Source organism: Anabrus simplex, chromosome 1 (assembly GCF_040414725.1).
Source record: "Anabrus simplex isolate iqAnaSimp1 chromosome 1, ASM4041472v1, whole genome shotgun sequence".
NCBI lineage: Eukaryota > Metazoa > Arthropoda > Insecta > Orthoptera > Tettigoniidae > Anabrus > Anabrus simplex.
The window spans coordinates 134101417-134115127 of NC_090265.1; the positions used below are offsets into that span (position 1 = coordinate 134101417).

The window sequence follows — 13711 nt, forward strand, 5'->3', positions numbered from 1 at the left end:
AGAAGCTATGACTCATGGAGAGTTAACAATGCAGCTGGACAAACTGATGGTCTATTTAGAACCCTTGACTGAAACCACACCGGCAGAACTGTTGTTAGTAAAACGTCTTCGAGATCGTGCTGCGCGCAAACTCTATACAAATGTAAATTAGAAAAAAAAACTCACACATTATTTTAGCACATAAAACAGAGTCGTGATTGTACGAAAAGTGTTCTTATATTTTGTGTACAATTGAAAAAAGGTATTACTGTACAATATATGTTATGATTTTTATTTTTTCCGGATTATCCGGATTTTCGATAATCCGGATCAGTTCCGGTGCCACTTAATGAGATTCTTGTGTACTTTATTTATATCACCGAAATGTATAATACAGAGTGGTTGGAAACAAACATGAACTGTGTATACGAGCGTAAGAAGGTTGGACATACCCATAACTTAAATAACTTGAAAATGTAATTCGATATCTCGGGACGTTATCATTTTATTAGTTGCTGAAGTTAGCCAATCATATCCCTTTACGGCCGAGGTTTGGGAGGCGGTGCTACTAAATCTCCTCGTATCGGCTTTGAGAGCCATGACGAGAAATCAGCATCAAACACAAACACCCCGTGGGTTTGAGCCGGTGTCACTGTAGCGTACTTGCTATGGCGCGATCTTATCAGCCCAGAGTTCCGTGTTTATACTAGTACAGTCATTAAGTTCTGAGACTGACCGCATGATGGGGCTGTGGTGTACTCTAGCGCATAGGTGGCGCCGTGGTATGGCAGTTAGTCTCTCGTCCTTGCAAGAGACAGTTGAGTGCATGCACTGGAAGCAGACGTTGTTGTGACGGTGATTTGAATGCGCCACTCAGACCTTGACATGTCACAGTTTGAGCAACGGGCAAACATCAAGTTCTGCCAGAAATTAGGCAAAACCGCTGCCGAAACGTTTGAAATGATGCAGCAGGTTTACGGCAAGGACGCATTGAGTTGCAGTGTTGTGTTCAGGTGGCACCGACGTTTTGTGCAAAGACGGGGCAGTTTGGAAGATGATGTGCGTACTGGTCGGCCACAAACAGCTCGAACGGAACGCAAGATCCAAGAAGTTGCAACGTTGGTGCGTGTTAACCGCTCCTAATCGGTAGATGATCTCGCAGCAGCAATAGGGGTCAGCCATGGTACTTGCACAAAATTCTGATGGGTGACCTCAACATGTCTCGTGTTACCCAGCACAGTGTGCCACGAATCCTGTCGCAAGACCAACGTGATGATCGCATGACGATTTGTGGTGACCTCATCAGTAGTGCTGACAATGATCCGACGTTTCTCAACCTCATAATAACTGGAGACGAAACATGGTGTTTCCTTACAGCGGTGCTTCCAGCAGCTATACCAACGTTGGCAAACGTGCATAACGGCCAATGGCGACTATTTTGAGGGTGGATGTGGTTTTGTTTAAGTGGTTAACGACCAGCGGCGACTATTTTGAGGGTGGATGTGGTTCTGTGTAGGCCTACGCCGTGTAATGCGGCATCGTGTGTAACATACAGAGTCGTGCGGGTGCCTATGCTCCAGGCGTCAAGTCTCAGAACTTGTACTACGTATATCTCCTCTGGTAGGCTTTTTTAAAATTTGATTGGTACTCTCAAGCCGACCTTAAGCCCCATACAGATTTAGAAACACCGCCTCACAAAGCCCATTTGAATTCACGCGCGAAGTGATTTGATTGGCTACCTCCTGCAGCTAATAAAAGACAACGGTTGCGATATCGAATTATTTCTTTCAAGTTACTGTACGTATCAGTATGACCAACCCTCTAAAACTCATATACAAGGTTCACGTTATTTCCGAGGACCCTGTGTACTGTAATTACAGAATATCATGCGGGATAAAGTTACAGGCCTCCTGGCTGGGGTCATACATAAGTTTGCTCTTTTACCACAAACTGCGGGTGCTATCCCGTCACAATTCAATAGCATAAAGCTATAGCACACCGGCGTGTGCCTTTGTACCTGCCCGTCTGTTCCTCGGCACTGTCGCCTAGCGCCTGTTTCCGTGTCCACAATCAAAGTGGACTGAGGAAGTTACACAGTGTTACTAAATCTATACACACTTCATTTCAAAATATTGCAAACCATATGTCCAATCTACATTGATTCATAGTTGCTACAGCTCAGTTTTCCAGGCGTAACTTGTAATTCATTTTAAGATAAAAAACAACCACCTCAAAATCCGCAGATAGGGGAAAATTTAATAAACCGCTTGAAAAATATGCTCTAGATTTACGTATGTCTTTCTCACTTTCAGTCTTCATCATATTCGCTATAGTGCGGTCTGTTTTGTGAGGCGGAGCTCCAGCGTTTGTCTCCTGATTGTTCACTTAACGAAGGCTGTTATTACGTGTCGACCTCAGTGACCCAGTTGGTTAATCATTGTTCGCCTGTTCCCAAGACCGACTGAGATCGGTGGTATGAGAGGGTGTGTGCATATGACAGCTCGAAGTCCACGGGCTCCCAAAAGGTTAAAGAACTCCTATGGGAAATAGCTCTGACTCACGCCTTCTCTTAAAATCTATAGTAATTGAAGGGACTATAATAGGACTGGATTGCAAGAAACCTGCCAAATTTATGTCCTTGTACCTCTAAAACAACTCCATCTAAATCTTCGAAATATTTAGAGCTATGTTTGGCATCTGATGTACGTTTGCTGAACTAAAATTACGTGACATTTATGGTTTAAGTAAGATTAGTGTGCCAACGGCCATACCATGTTGAATGCACCGGTTCTCGTCCGATCACCGCAGTTAAGCAACATTGGGCGTGGTCAGTACTTGGATAGGTGACCGCTTGGGAACCCCACGTGCCGTTGGTTCAATTCCCGTCCGGTCTAGAAAACCAAGAATAACGGCCAAGAGGATTCGTCGTGCTGACGACACGACACCTCGTAATCTGTAGGCCTTCGGGCTGAGCAGCGGTCGCTTGGTAGGCCAATGCCCTTCAAGGCCTGTAGTGTCGTGAGGTTTGGTTTGGTTTTTAAGATTAGCGTTCGTTTTCTTATTATTTCAAAGAATGCTTAAGAAGGAAATTAAAAAAATTGTCTAATTCAAGAAGAAAGTGAGTTTTTCCTATAGTATTAGTCCAATGGATTCCCTTAATTGTTCAGTAACGTCTCTGAAAATGTTAATGTTGTCGGTTTTGTAGATTATGGGACAAAGGGACACATCGAAATGAAAATGTTGTAAATTTACAAGGGAACGGCTTGGATATAACCAGACAAATTTTAGTCAATCATCAATTGACGTATCCTGAACTAAATTGAGATTTTGCTGCACATTCATATAAAGTGTTAAAATTATTTGCTGAAAAATAGGTAGACGTTTTGGAACAGTTGGCAGATGCAGAATGGCCCTGAGCATACAGGGTGGTCAGAAACAATGTGAACCGGGTATATGAGCATTAGAGAGTTGGCCAGACTGATAAATAACTTTTAAAAATCGATATCCGCGTCATTTTGTGGATTGCCGAAGTTAGCGAATAAGATCGTTTCGCGGCCGAATTCAAATGAGCATTGTGCAGCGATGTTGCTAAATCCGCACGTGGCTGAAGATCGGCTTGATAGTACCAATCGAGGAAAGAAAATTCGCCATGGAAAGGATTTGAACGCGAAACTCCGAGCCATAGCAAGTGAGCTACGATCACACCGGCGAAAATCCACGGTGTGTTTTATGTGATGCTGATTTCTCGGCATGGCTGTCAAGCCGATGTATGATATACAGTATCTAAATATAAGGGTTTTAATACTTCTGTATCGTTTATAATGGGAACTAAAATATTATGTAGTATCTAATTATGGTTATATGTATACAAACTTGCATACTATCAATATAATAAACTGGCGGATTCCTCTTCAATGTCCCATTTTGTCATGCTGCGGATAGCTTATGTATAATATTATCGACAGGCGTGCAGCGATGTTTTGATATCCTAATTCATGTATGGACCAATCCTGAACCACTCGATGAGGTAAGGGTGTATTCTGCCCAAACGCAGGTCCGAACCTCCGCAGAGGAATGCCTGAGCAGTAGTTTACGTACGGTAGGGTGGCCAGTTCCTTTCCGCTCCTCCATTCCCTTACCCCCCATCAAAAGCGCGTGGCAACCCATCCCAATCTTGACCACGCCTAATGTTGCTTAACTTCGGAGATCTTACGGGATCCGGTGTTTCAATACGGCTACGGCTGTTGACAACCACTCGATAAGCAACCCGCAAAGCCATAAAATACATGTGCAGTAGTTCGTGATGAACCGGAAGATGGAGACAGAAGCGGACAATGAGTTTACTGGCGGTTACTGATTTCTTGAACAATCAGTACTGATTACGATTTATATGTACTTGAGACTATAATAAACAAATAATAAATTCACTTTTAATTATGTTTATTTTACATTTGTACGGTACAAAGGAGCCGCCTCTGTGGTGTAGTGGTTAGCGTGATTAGCTGCCACCCTCGGAGGTCCGGGTTCGATTCCCGGCTCTGCCACGAAATTTGAAAAGTAGTACGAGGGCTGGAACGGGGTCCACTCAGCCTCGGGAGGTCAACTGAGTAGAGGTGGGTTCGATTCCCACCTCAGCCATCCTGGAAGTGGTTTTCCGTGGTTTCCCACTTCTCCTCCAGGCGAATGCCGGGATGGTACCTAACTTAAGGCCACGGCCGCTTCCTTCCCTCTTCCTTGCCTATCCCTTCCAATCTTCCCATCCCTCCACAAGGCCCCTGTTCAGCATAGCAGGTGAGGCCGACTGGGCGAGGTACTGGTCATACTCCCCAGTTGTATCCCCCGACCAAGAGTCTGAAGCTCCAGGACACTGCCTTGGAGGCGGTAGAGGTGGGATCCCTCGCTAAGTCCGAGGGAAAAACCGAACCTGGAGGGTAAACAGATGATGATGATGATGATGATGTGATTTTCGAACGGACCTAGTAATTTCATCGGAAACAATAACCTATCATTATCAGTATTTTTAACATTGCCTGTATTGAGTATAACACTAACCAAACTCTAACCTAACCTTGCCACTAACAATAACCATCGGGGCCATTAAAGCGTCATCATAACTAACAGTAACGTTCGTCCACACTGCAATTAGTGCATTATGCATTAGTTATATTGGCAGGCGTGTAAAACCATTGTCCATAAGCACTTCAAGTGCAGAACGCAAAGAGAGGAAAGGATGAGGAGGATGATTGTGAAATCTCAATGTTGTTACTTCTAGCTGCATATTTTCGTAGCATTATTGAAGTCACCACTCAGGGACTTCTACAACGTAGACGAATCTTTCGTAGTATGGCCCTAGGTTCATCTTCGATTGTTAGGTGATTATGAATTGACCGAGCGAGTTTGGCCGTGCGGCTAGGGTAGCGCAGCTGTGAGCTTGCATTCGGTAGATTGTGGGTTTTAATCCCGCCGTCAGTATCTCTGACGATGGTTTTCCGTAGTTTCTCATTTTCACACAAGGTAAATGCTGGGGCTGTACCTTAATTAAGGCCACTACCACTATCTTCCCAATCCTAGCCCATTCCCATCCTTCCGTCGCCAAAGTCCTTCGATGCGCGACTTTAAACAAGTAGCGAAAAAATGAATTTGTTCAGAATGTGTAGCTCTTACGTAAGTAAGAGTTCTTACTGCATTACTTTGTTCTGTACTGTACATTAAAGTTCACTATCTTGGCGGGTTAGATTCCAGTTCAGTCCGGTGGTGTTTGAAAGTGTGCAAAAACGTGAGCCTCGTGCCGGTAGATTTACTGGCACGTTGAAGAACTGCTGCGGGACAAATTTCCGGCACATCGGCGACTCTGAAAGCCGTATAAGTAGTTAGTGGGACGTAAGATTATAATTAATTTGACTGTTTGTTTTCAGACTTTAGCGACATGGGTGAGATGTGGCGTCACGACTACTCCTCTCCTTCCCTGGAGCAGGACGTGCTGCGCCTGTGGAGCGAGGTGGAGCCCTTATACGCCGAGCTACACGAGTACACCAGGCGCCGCCTCAAGAAGGTGTACGGAGATAAGATTGACGTCAGTGATGGGCTGCTGCCGGCTCACATACTGGGTAAGGTGCTCTCATTTAAAACACATTCACCGTTCTCTGATCTCCACTACCTCATTCGGCGACTGGGTGGCACCACCTTCCAGAGCTACCATGACTACCAACGAAGCTCAATCTAAAATGTGGAATAAAATGAATCCATAATCCATCTAAGTACTTCTAATCTGAGCATTTGTTACATTTAGAAAACTTATAAGCTATGGCGGAAAAGTGAGGTCTCCAGAATCGAATTCGGCAGTCGTCTGTATCTAGAAAGAGCCGTGATTCGTCGCTGAATACCACTCGTCGACAATACGCAAGCTGCCATGCATCCTGTTGAGTTGTAACGTGCAAAAGATAACTACGTCTTTCTTACAACATTTTATTACTACTACATACAAAACAAGAGGGAATCTACCAGCGTAAAACTCCACTTAGTTACTAGTCTGTCCGGTAGGTGTCGTTTGCTTGTAATTCAAACCTCATCACCCTCCCCACCCTGGTCGATTTCGAGAGGAATCACCAGTTGCACCGGTCGGCTGATTCTTGAACCATCTGGCAGACGCAGGATGGCTGTCCTCAATCGGCCGTCTCTCCCCTGAAGGAATTCGTCGACTCGGGCTCTTTTCCACATATGGCTAGGCAGGACGTCTTCTTGTAAGAGGGCAACATCTCCTACTCGAAGTCTCGGATGTTTACCAGTTGGAGAATTGACCTCATGGGAGTTCCGCAGCTGAAGGAGGTATTCCTTTTTCCATCTTCACCAAAAGTCTTCAACGATTTTCATCTTCGTGCGAAATTCCCTTGTAAGGTCTTTCTTATTTACTGGCTCAGGTCCAACTGGAATGGTCGTGAGTTTCTCGCCGTTGAAGAAATGTGAGGGTGTTAACACTTCAGAGTTACTTTCGTCTTGAACAACGGGACGTGAATTCAGGGTGGCTTCAATGCTGATCAGAACTGTGCGGAGACCCTCTTCATCGACCTGTGAGCGGCCTAGAACCTTTCTAAGGCAGCGCTTAGTGGAGCCAATCATTCTCTCCCACCATCCTCCCCACCAAGCCGCCCGTGGAGCTATAAAAGTCCACGTCACATTGTGATGTGCCATATATTCATGAGTCTTCGGACTGCTGAGCACGTCTGAGAGTTGGAGTTCTCTGTTCGCTGCTTGGAATGTTTGGGCATTGTCGGTGTATATGGTGTGTGGGACACCTCGTCGTCCTACGAAGCGTTGAAAAGCCATTAAGAATCTGTCGGTAGTTAAGTCCGTTGAGAGTTCCAGGTGTATAGCTCTCACAGTTGCACACGTGAACAGAACGATGTAAACCTTCTTGGTCGTGTTCTCTGACTTGACATAGAGTAGGCCTGCGAAGTCGATTCCGGTCACAGTAAATGGTCGACTAGGACGGACGCGATCTAAAGGCAATGGGGCTTCTACCTCCTCACACCTTTTCTTGTGGGATATTTTGCACGGCATGCATCCATGCAACACCTTTTTGATGATTTGGCGGGCTCGTAGAATCCCAAATTCATTGCGAAGTTCAGTGAGTATTATGCGTACGCCCAAGTGATGGAGTCTGATATGGTTCTGCTGAATTAACAGGTGCGTGAAAGTGTGCGATCCATCCAAAAGCACTTGGTGTTTCTCAGCATTTGTCAAGTCTGCAAATTGTCGGCGGTCACCAAGAAGAATAATACCATCTTGTAAGAAGGGATTGAATCGCAAAATCTTGGATGATTTTGGCAACTGATGATTTTTCTTCAAGGCTGCCAGTTCAGCAGTGAAGCATTCCTCTTGAACCTGACGTATCCAATACACTCTGGCATTTTCGATATCTTGGGCAGTTAAATAATTTCCGCTGTCCTTTTGTTTCTTCTTCATACACGTAACAAAACGTAGGACCCATGCGGTAACGTGTAATAACTTCCAGTACGAACTGAAACGTGACGCGAGGAGCAATGGTTCTGGAGCTGTGGCTACTAGGACTTCTGGCAGGGTCATGTCCGGGACAGTGACGTCACGGGGCCAGGAGTTTGGTTGTTCGGCAAGCCAAGAAGGACCTTGCCACCATGAATTCCTCGAAGCTAGATCTTGGGCTGTAATTCCTCTGGAGAGGCAATCAGCAAAATTGTCGATGCCGGGGCAGTGTCTCCACTGACTGGACACGGTATGCGTCTGAATCTCTGTCACGCGGTTGCAGACAAAGGTCTTCCAGCGGTTTGGATTGTTGCGGATCCATCCTAATGTGACGGTTGAGATACTCCATAAGGTGGCACAAGAGGACTCAACTCCAGTCTCTTGGCAAAAGTAGTGAAGAAAACGGGATCCAAGCAAGGCTGCAAGCAATTCCAGTCTGGGGAGTGTGACTTTCTTCACGGGCGATAATCAGTTTTTACTGCAAACCAGCGTGACGGAAGAAGTGTTTTTGGAAGTCATCCGAACGTACAGCGCAGCACCATATGCCCTTTCGGAAGCATCACAAAACACGTGCACGGATAAATCGTCGTTAAATTTAGATATACCAATCCATCTTGGAATGCGGATGGAAGATAAATACGGCAGGTTAGATGTCCAAGCTTGCTACCTCTGGCTTAGGACAGTTGGGAGAATTTCATCCCATTGCAGTCCCTTGCACCGAGTGTCTTGGAAGAGAATCTTTCCGGTGATCAGGACGGGGGAAAACAGCGCTAGAGGGTCGTAAATTCTGGCAGTAACTTACAGAAGGTGGCGTTTAGTTGCTGGCTGGTCAAGTAGTACGGCGGTCATATCGTCTGGAGTTGCGAAGAGGTAGTCAGATTCCGTATTCCAATTAACACCAAGGACTCGTGTTTCCGATTTAACCTCTCGACCTTCTGCTCTCCAGATGGCTCTCAGTGGCTCTGAATTTGTAAACCATTTCGACAACGGAAGTTTGATGTGTCGAAGTAGGCCTGTCAGTTCATAATAGACGACGACGGCCAAGTTATCATTATCGACGCTCCCTGCGAAGTCGTCCATAAAGGTACATCCATCCAGGAGTGCTGCTGCAGTGGGATATTTCTCCTGATGCAGTGTAACCAGTTCTCGTAGAGTAGCGGACAGAAGGAAGGGGCTGCAGGTAATTCCAAACGTTAATCGAGTGAAGCGATACGTTATGACGTCTCTGGTGATCTGGTACGTGCCATCAGTGGTGGTTTGGACTCGGTACCACAGAAATCTTGTGAGATCTCTGTCGTTTTCATCTAGGGATAGCTGTATAAAGGCTTGACTTCCATCGCAGACAATGGCACTTGGACGCATTCGAAAACGGAGCAACGTCGCTAGAATTTCAGGCAGCAGATTTGGTACCATCTCTAGGGCATCATTTAATGCTGGTTGGCCTCGTTCATGAGAAGAGGCATCGAACACGATCCTCCATTTTATGCCCTCTCTCTTTTGCTTCTTCACAGCGTGATGTGGTAGGTAGAAGACGTTTCCGGGAGTCTCATACGTCGGAGCTATTTCTACTTGTCCCTTCGCTATGTAGTCCAGCATGTGTGTGTGGTACCTAGTTTGGAAGTCCGCATCTTGATCCATTCGTTTCTCAAGGCTCTGAAATCTTTTCTCATCTGTTGACCGGTTATTAGACAAGACAATGTCCTTTTTTCTTGGAAGTGATAGAACTCTTCTTCCGTCTAGGATCCGGTGTGTCTCATGAAATTTGTGAAAGATAGCGGCATCCGTATCGTTCAGTGTCCTGTCTTGTGTATCGCGAATGCCAATTGTTTCCAGATTCCAGAATCTTCGCATGGTTTCTGCAGATATCTCACTATTAGTGACTGAGACGTGGTGCGTCGTAACCTCATTTACTGAAGCTCCAGACAGGTTTCCCGTTAGTACCCAGCCGAAGACTGTAGGTAGCAGTACGAGGGAAGGCGTGATTGACATCGGTTGTTCCAGTTTTACAATTTTCCAATAATGGTCCGCGCCGATTAGTATTTCAATAGATGGTTCTTCGTTGTCAATTTGCGGGTCTCCGAGTGTCAGGTTCCGGAAATCCTGAGGGACACTTGGGTGAGAGGAATAGGTATTCTGACTTTCGAAGGCCGCGAGTGTTACGGTTGTCTTCGTTGAAAATCCAATCGTGTCAAACTGGATAAGTCGGCGTGGCTTGGTAATGCTCGATGTCGCTTCGAAGGCTGTCACTGCAAGTTCTCGACTACCAGTCACGCGTAGTTGAAGAGCATCCACCAAAGACTTGGCTATAAAGCTGGACTGGCTTCCGGCGTCTAACAGACATCTTGTTAGTTTAGATATTCCCGTCGGTCCTATGATCCAAACACGAGCAGTTTGAAGAAAGGAAAAATTTGATGTGGTAACTTCTATTTTACTGACAGACGTGGGTTGAGAGTTCGCGTTACAGATTGATACGTGATGAAGTTGCTTACATTTTGTGCATGAAACATTCCCTTTCTTGTAGCACTGGCGGACGCTGTGACCCCTATTTAGGCAGAGAAAACATATTTTGGAAAGTTTTACCTTGTCTATTCTGTCCTGAAGGTTAGCTGTTTCTTTACATCCTTGTGCCCAGTGGCCTCTACTTTCACAAAAGGCACAAAAGGGGATTATTGTCGTCTTTCTTTTCGTCTTAGATTTTTCTGCTCCCGTAGTAACTTGAAGAGTAGCCGCTGTTGGTGTGTAGGGTATGGAGGTGGCGTGCTAAATTCTCCTCGTATCTTCTGAGATTTTAGTGCTGCTTCTGCCTCTTCATTTAGGAATTCCATTAATGTCATCAATTGACCTTCTGGGATATTTTCGCGTCTACAGATCTCAGCTGGAAATGCTCTTAGGATTTTTGGCGCCAGCACGCGACCATACAGGTTTACATCTTCCCCTAGGGCCTTGAGGGTTTGAACTCTTCGGTGGCATTCCACTTATGTCATATTTAGTTCTTCAGGGGTCTCCAAGAATGCGGGCTTTAAATTCTCCAGGAAGTCCAGGTGGGTCTGGATTATTCTGTTCTTGTCTCCGTAGCGTGCTACCAGTATTGTCTTCGTTTGTTCGTAGGTATCTGCGCGCACTGCAGTGCCATCTACGAGTCGCTTTGGCTCCCCTTCGAGATACCCTCGCAGGAACACGTGCTTGTTTATGTCGGATATTGACGGGTTCTTGTCGACCCAGGACTGGAACTGCTCCCAGAACGTACACCAAGTCTCTATGTCGCCGGAGAACGGTTCGAGCCTGATCGTTGGTAATTTTACTCCTTGAATATTCGTGGGATGAAGGTCTGAACAGGGTGTAGAAGACACGCTATTATGTTATTTCTTCTTTCCGAGAAGGCTATTAGCCTTCTGAATAGCGCGCTTTGAGGTATCTATATATTCTTCACAAGTACATGCGTCTGCTTCATAATCTTCATCTTGTAACAGGTCATGTATAGAGTCATCTAAGGCTATTAACTGTTACAATGTATCTTGAAGACGATCACGGATGTGTTGAATCTCACTGAGGTCTGTAGAGTCATTACAGCCTTTTAAAAATGCGGAGAAGCGTGTAGCATTATTACGCTGAGTCGTTCTCTTCCGTTTAAGCTTCTTAAGCTGCTGTTCGTTGTCAGTCATTGTGAATGGAAAGTGCCGGTGGGGTAGAGAGGAGGTAATTTATTGCTCTTCCAGGTAGGTATGCGACTGAGGGATGGGGTGGGTCCGTTCTGATGTGATGTAGTGCAGCGAAGTCGTAAAGATAGCGCAGTATGCAGTGTTCTGACTCCAGTAGGTGCTGACAGATGGCAGCATTAGTCACGTACTTAATCGTGGTGAGGCCTAGAAGGCGACAGATGGCGTTCCTATAGCTATTCAAAATGGCTACTCGTGCACAATGAGAAAATCATGCGTGCATGCTCACAGTAATTTCGACTCAATCCATGCAGTAGTTGCGAATTCCTTGCTAGCATGCTCTGTTAAGCAAACGATTCTTGATATATTTCACAGAATGAATAAATATCGTACACATCAAGTGTGTATCGGATATTGCCGGCTGGCGTCTCGTGTTGTGAAGTCCCGTGTCTTATTTAATGTAATCTGCACTTCACTTCACTTTCCACTTCGTATCTTCGTCTAAGAATGTTCAAAGAATGTCGTCTCGTGATGCAGTGATACGTAATTTAAACCGTGAACGAGTTTTCGGCACCAATATGTTGAGTTGTAACGTGCAAAAGATAACTACGTCTTTCTTACAACACTTTATTGCTATACATACAAAACAAAAGGGAATCTACCAGCGTAAAACTCCACTTAGTTACTAGTCTGTCCGGTAGGTGTCGTTTGCTTGTACATTCAAACCTCAACACATCCCGTTCATGGCAGAAGTTCAAGCGTGTTCGGGGATGCTCAGGCCTTAATGGTAGACATCGAAGGTGATGATGATGATGATGCTTGTTGTTTAAAGGGGCCTAACATCGAGGTCATCGGCCCCTAATGGTACGAAATGAAACGACAAAGTAAAAGTTCAAAATTATCCACTGACCAAAATAAAAAATGTCATGAAGAATGAATGAACGAATGAATGAATGAATGAATGAACATGAATTTAAAACAATCAGTGGATCCGACTCAAAAAACTATCATAGTTAATAGTATTACTGACCAAGGGACCACTTCCAAAAGCAAATCGAGGATGCTTGGTGTCTAAATGGGTCCAAAATACAAGTCAAAGGCCCCTCAGAATGATACTGATCGCTAGTAATGTAGAACCATGGTATCTGTCCTGTTGCGGTACTAATCAATGGTAGCAGAGACTTGCGGTATTCCACACATTATTGTACTACTCAAAGCTTATGAAATTCGACATAAATACAGACCTATGTTTTTCTCACTCTGCGGCGCCATTCACAGGCAACGCAAACCTATGATGTTCATCACATAAGAGTACTAACCACAGGGACCTCTCCCTATCCCGTGGTGTTCCTCATAGAGTGGGTACTAATCACAGGTAAGGCAGGTCCATGGTAGCTATCATCCCATGGTCCCGCTCATATGGTGGTACTAATCACAGGTACTGCAAAAGCCGACCGCGCGGTGCTCCTGTGTGCTACTAATCACAAACCTATTTCGTACTTAATATAGTGGTACTACGCACAAGTAAAAGCGACCCTTGGTGTTCTCCGCGTGGTGGTACTAATCACATGTAGTTGCATGGTTCGAATACAATCATCCCTTGGTCGCCCCTTTTAGTCGGCTCTCACGACAGGCAGGGGATATCGTGGGTGTATTATTCGTCTGCCTCCCCCACCCACAGGGGGTACGACATCGAAGGGGACGTCGTGATGATAGCTCCTGCTCCGCTAGACACTCGGGTATGGTACTGGTAGACACAGGCGTGCAGTGACATGTTTCTGGATGATACCCAGCTGCACCCGTGAAGTGCTTCCTTACTGCCCATCGCACGATGAAATGATCCGAGCCTTCTCGACAGGTATGTGGGGTCTTACGTTCCTACGGCGTCCAATACCGACGTGCAGTGTAGTCAGAACTATTTAAATGGCGAGCAATATGTCGAAATGTCCCACCTGCCTCACTGAGCCCTCTCTCATTCTCATATAGCTGATCAAAGTCTTGTTGAATGTTTCGTCAGGGAGTGCTACGTGTTTATTCAGCTCACACTGCCACTAACGCCCTATTCGATGGGACATGTA

General features: G+C 45.5%; 1 protein-coding gene and 1 non-coding gene across 2 annotated transcripts in view; both read left to right on the forward strand.

Annotated features, from left to right (window-relative positions):
- Positions 1 to 13711, forward strand: part of LOC136884879 (angiotensin-converting enzyme) — a 354345-nt gene that overhangs the window by 221037 nt on the left and 119597 nt on the right. The window contains exon 5 of the mRNA XM_067157178.2: positions 5895 to 6086. Within this exon, the coding sequence (XP_067013279.2) occupies positions 5895 to 6086 (192 nt within the window). The remainder of the gene's footprint in view (positions 1 to 5894; positions 6087 to 13711) is intronic.
- LOC136859442 (5S ribosomal RNA) lies at positions 2737 to 2855 on the forward strand. Its single transcript, XR_010859005.2, has one exon. It is a non-coding gene; the product is annotated as a 5S ribosomal RNA (ribosomal RNA).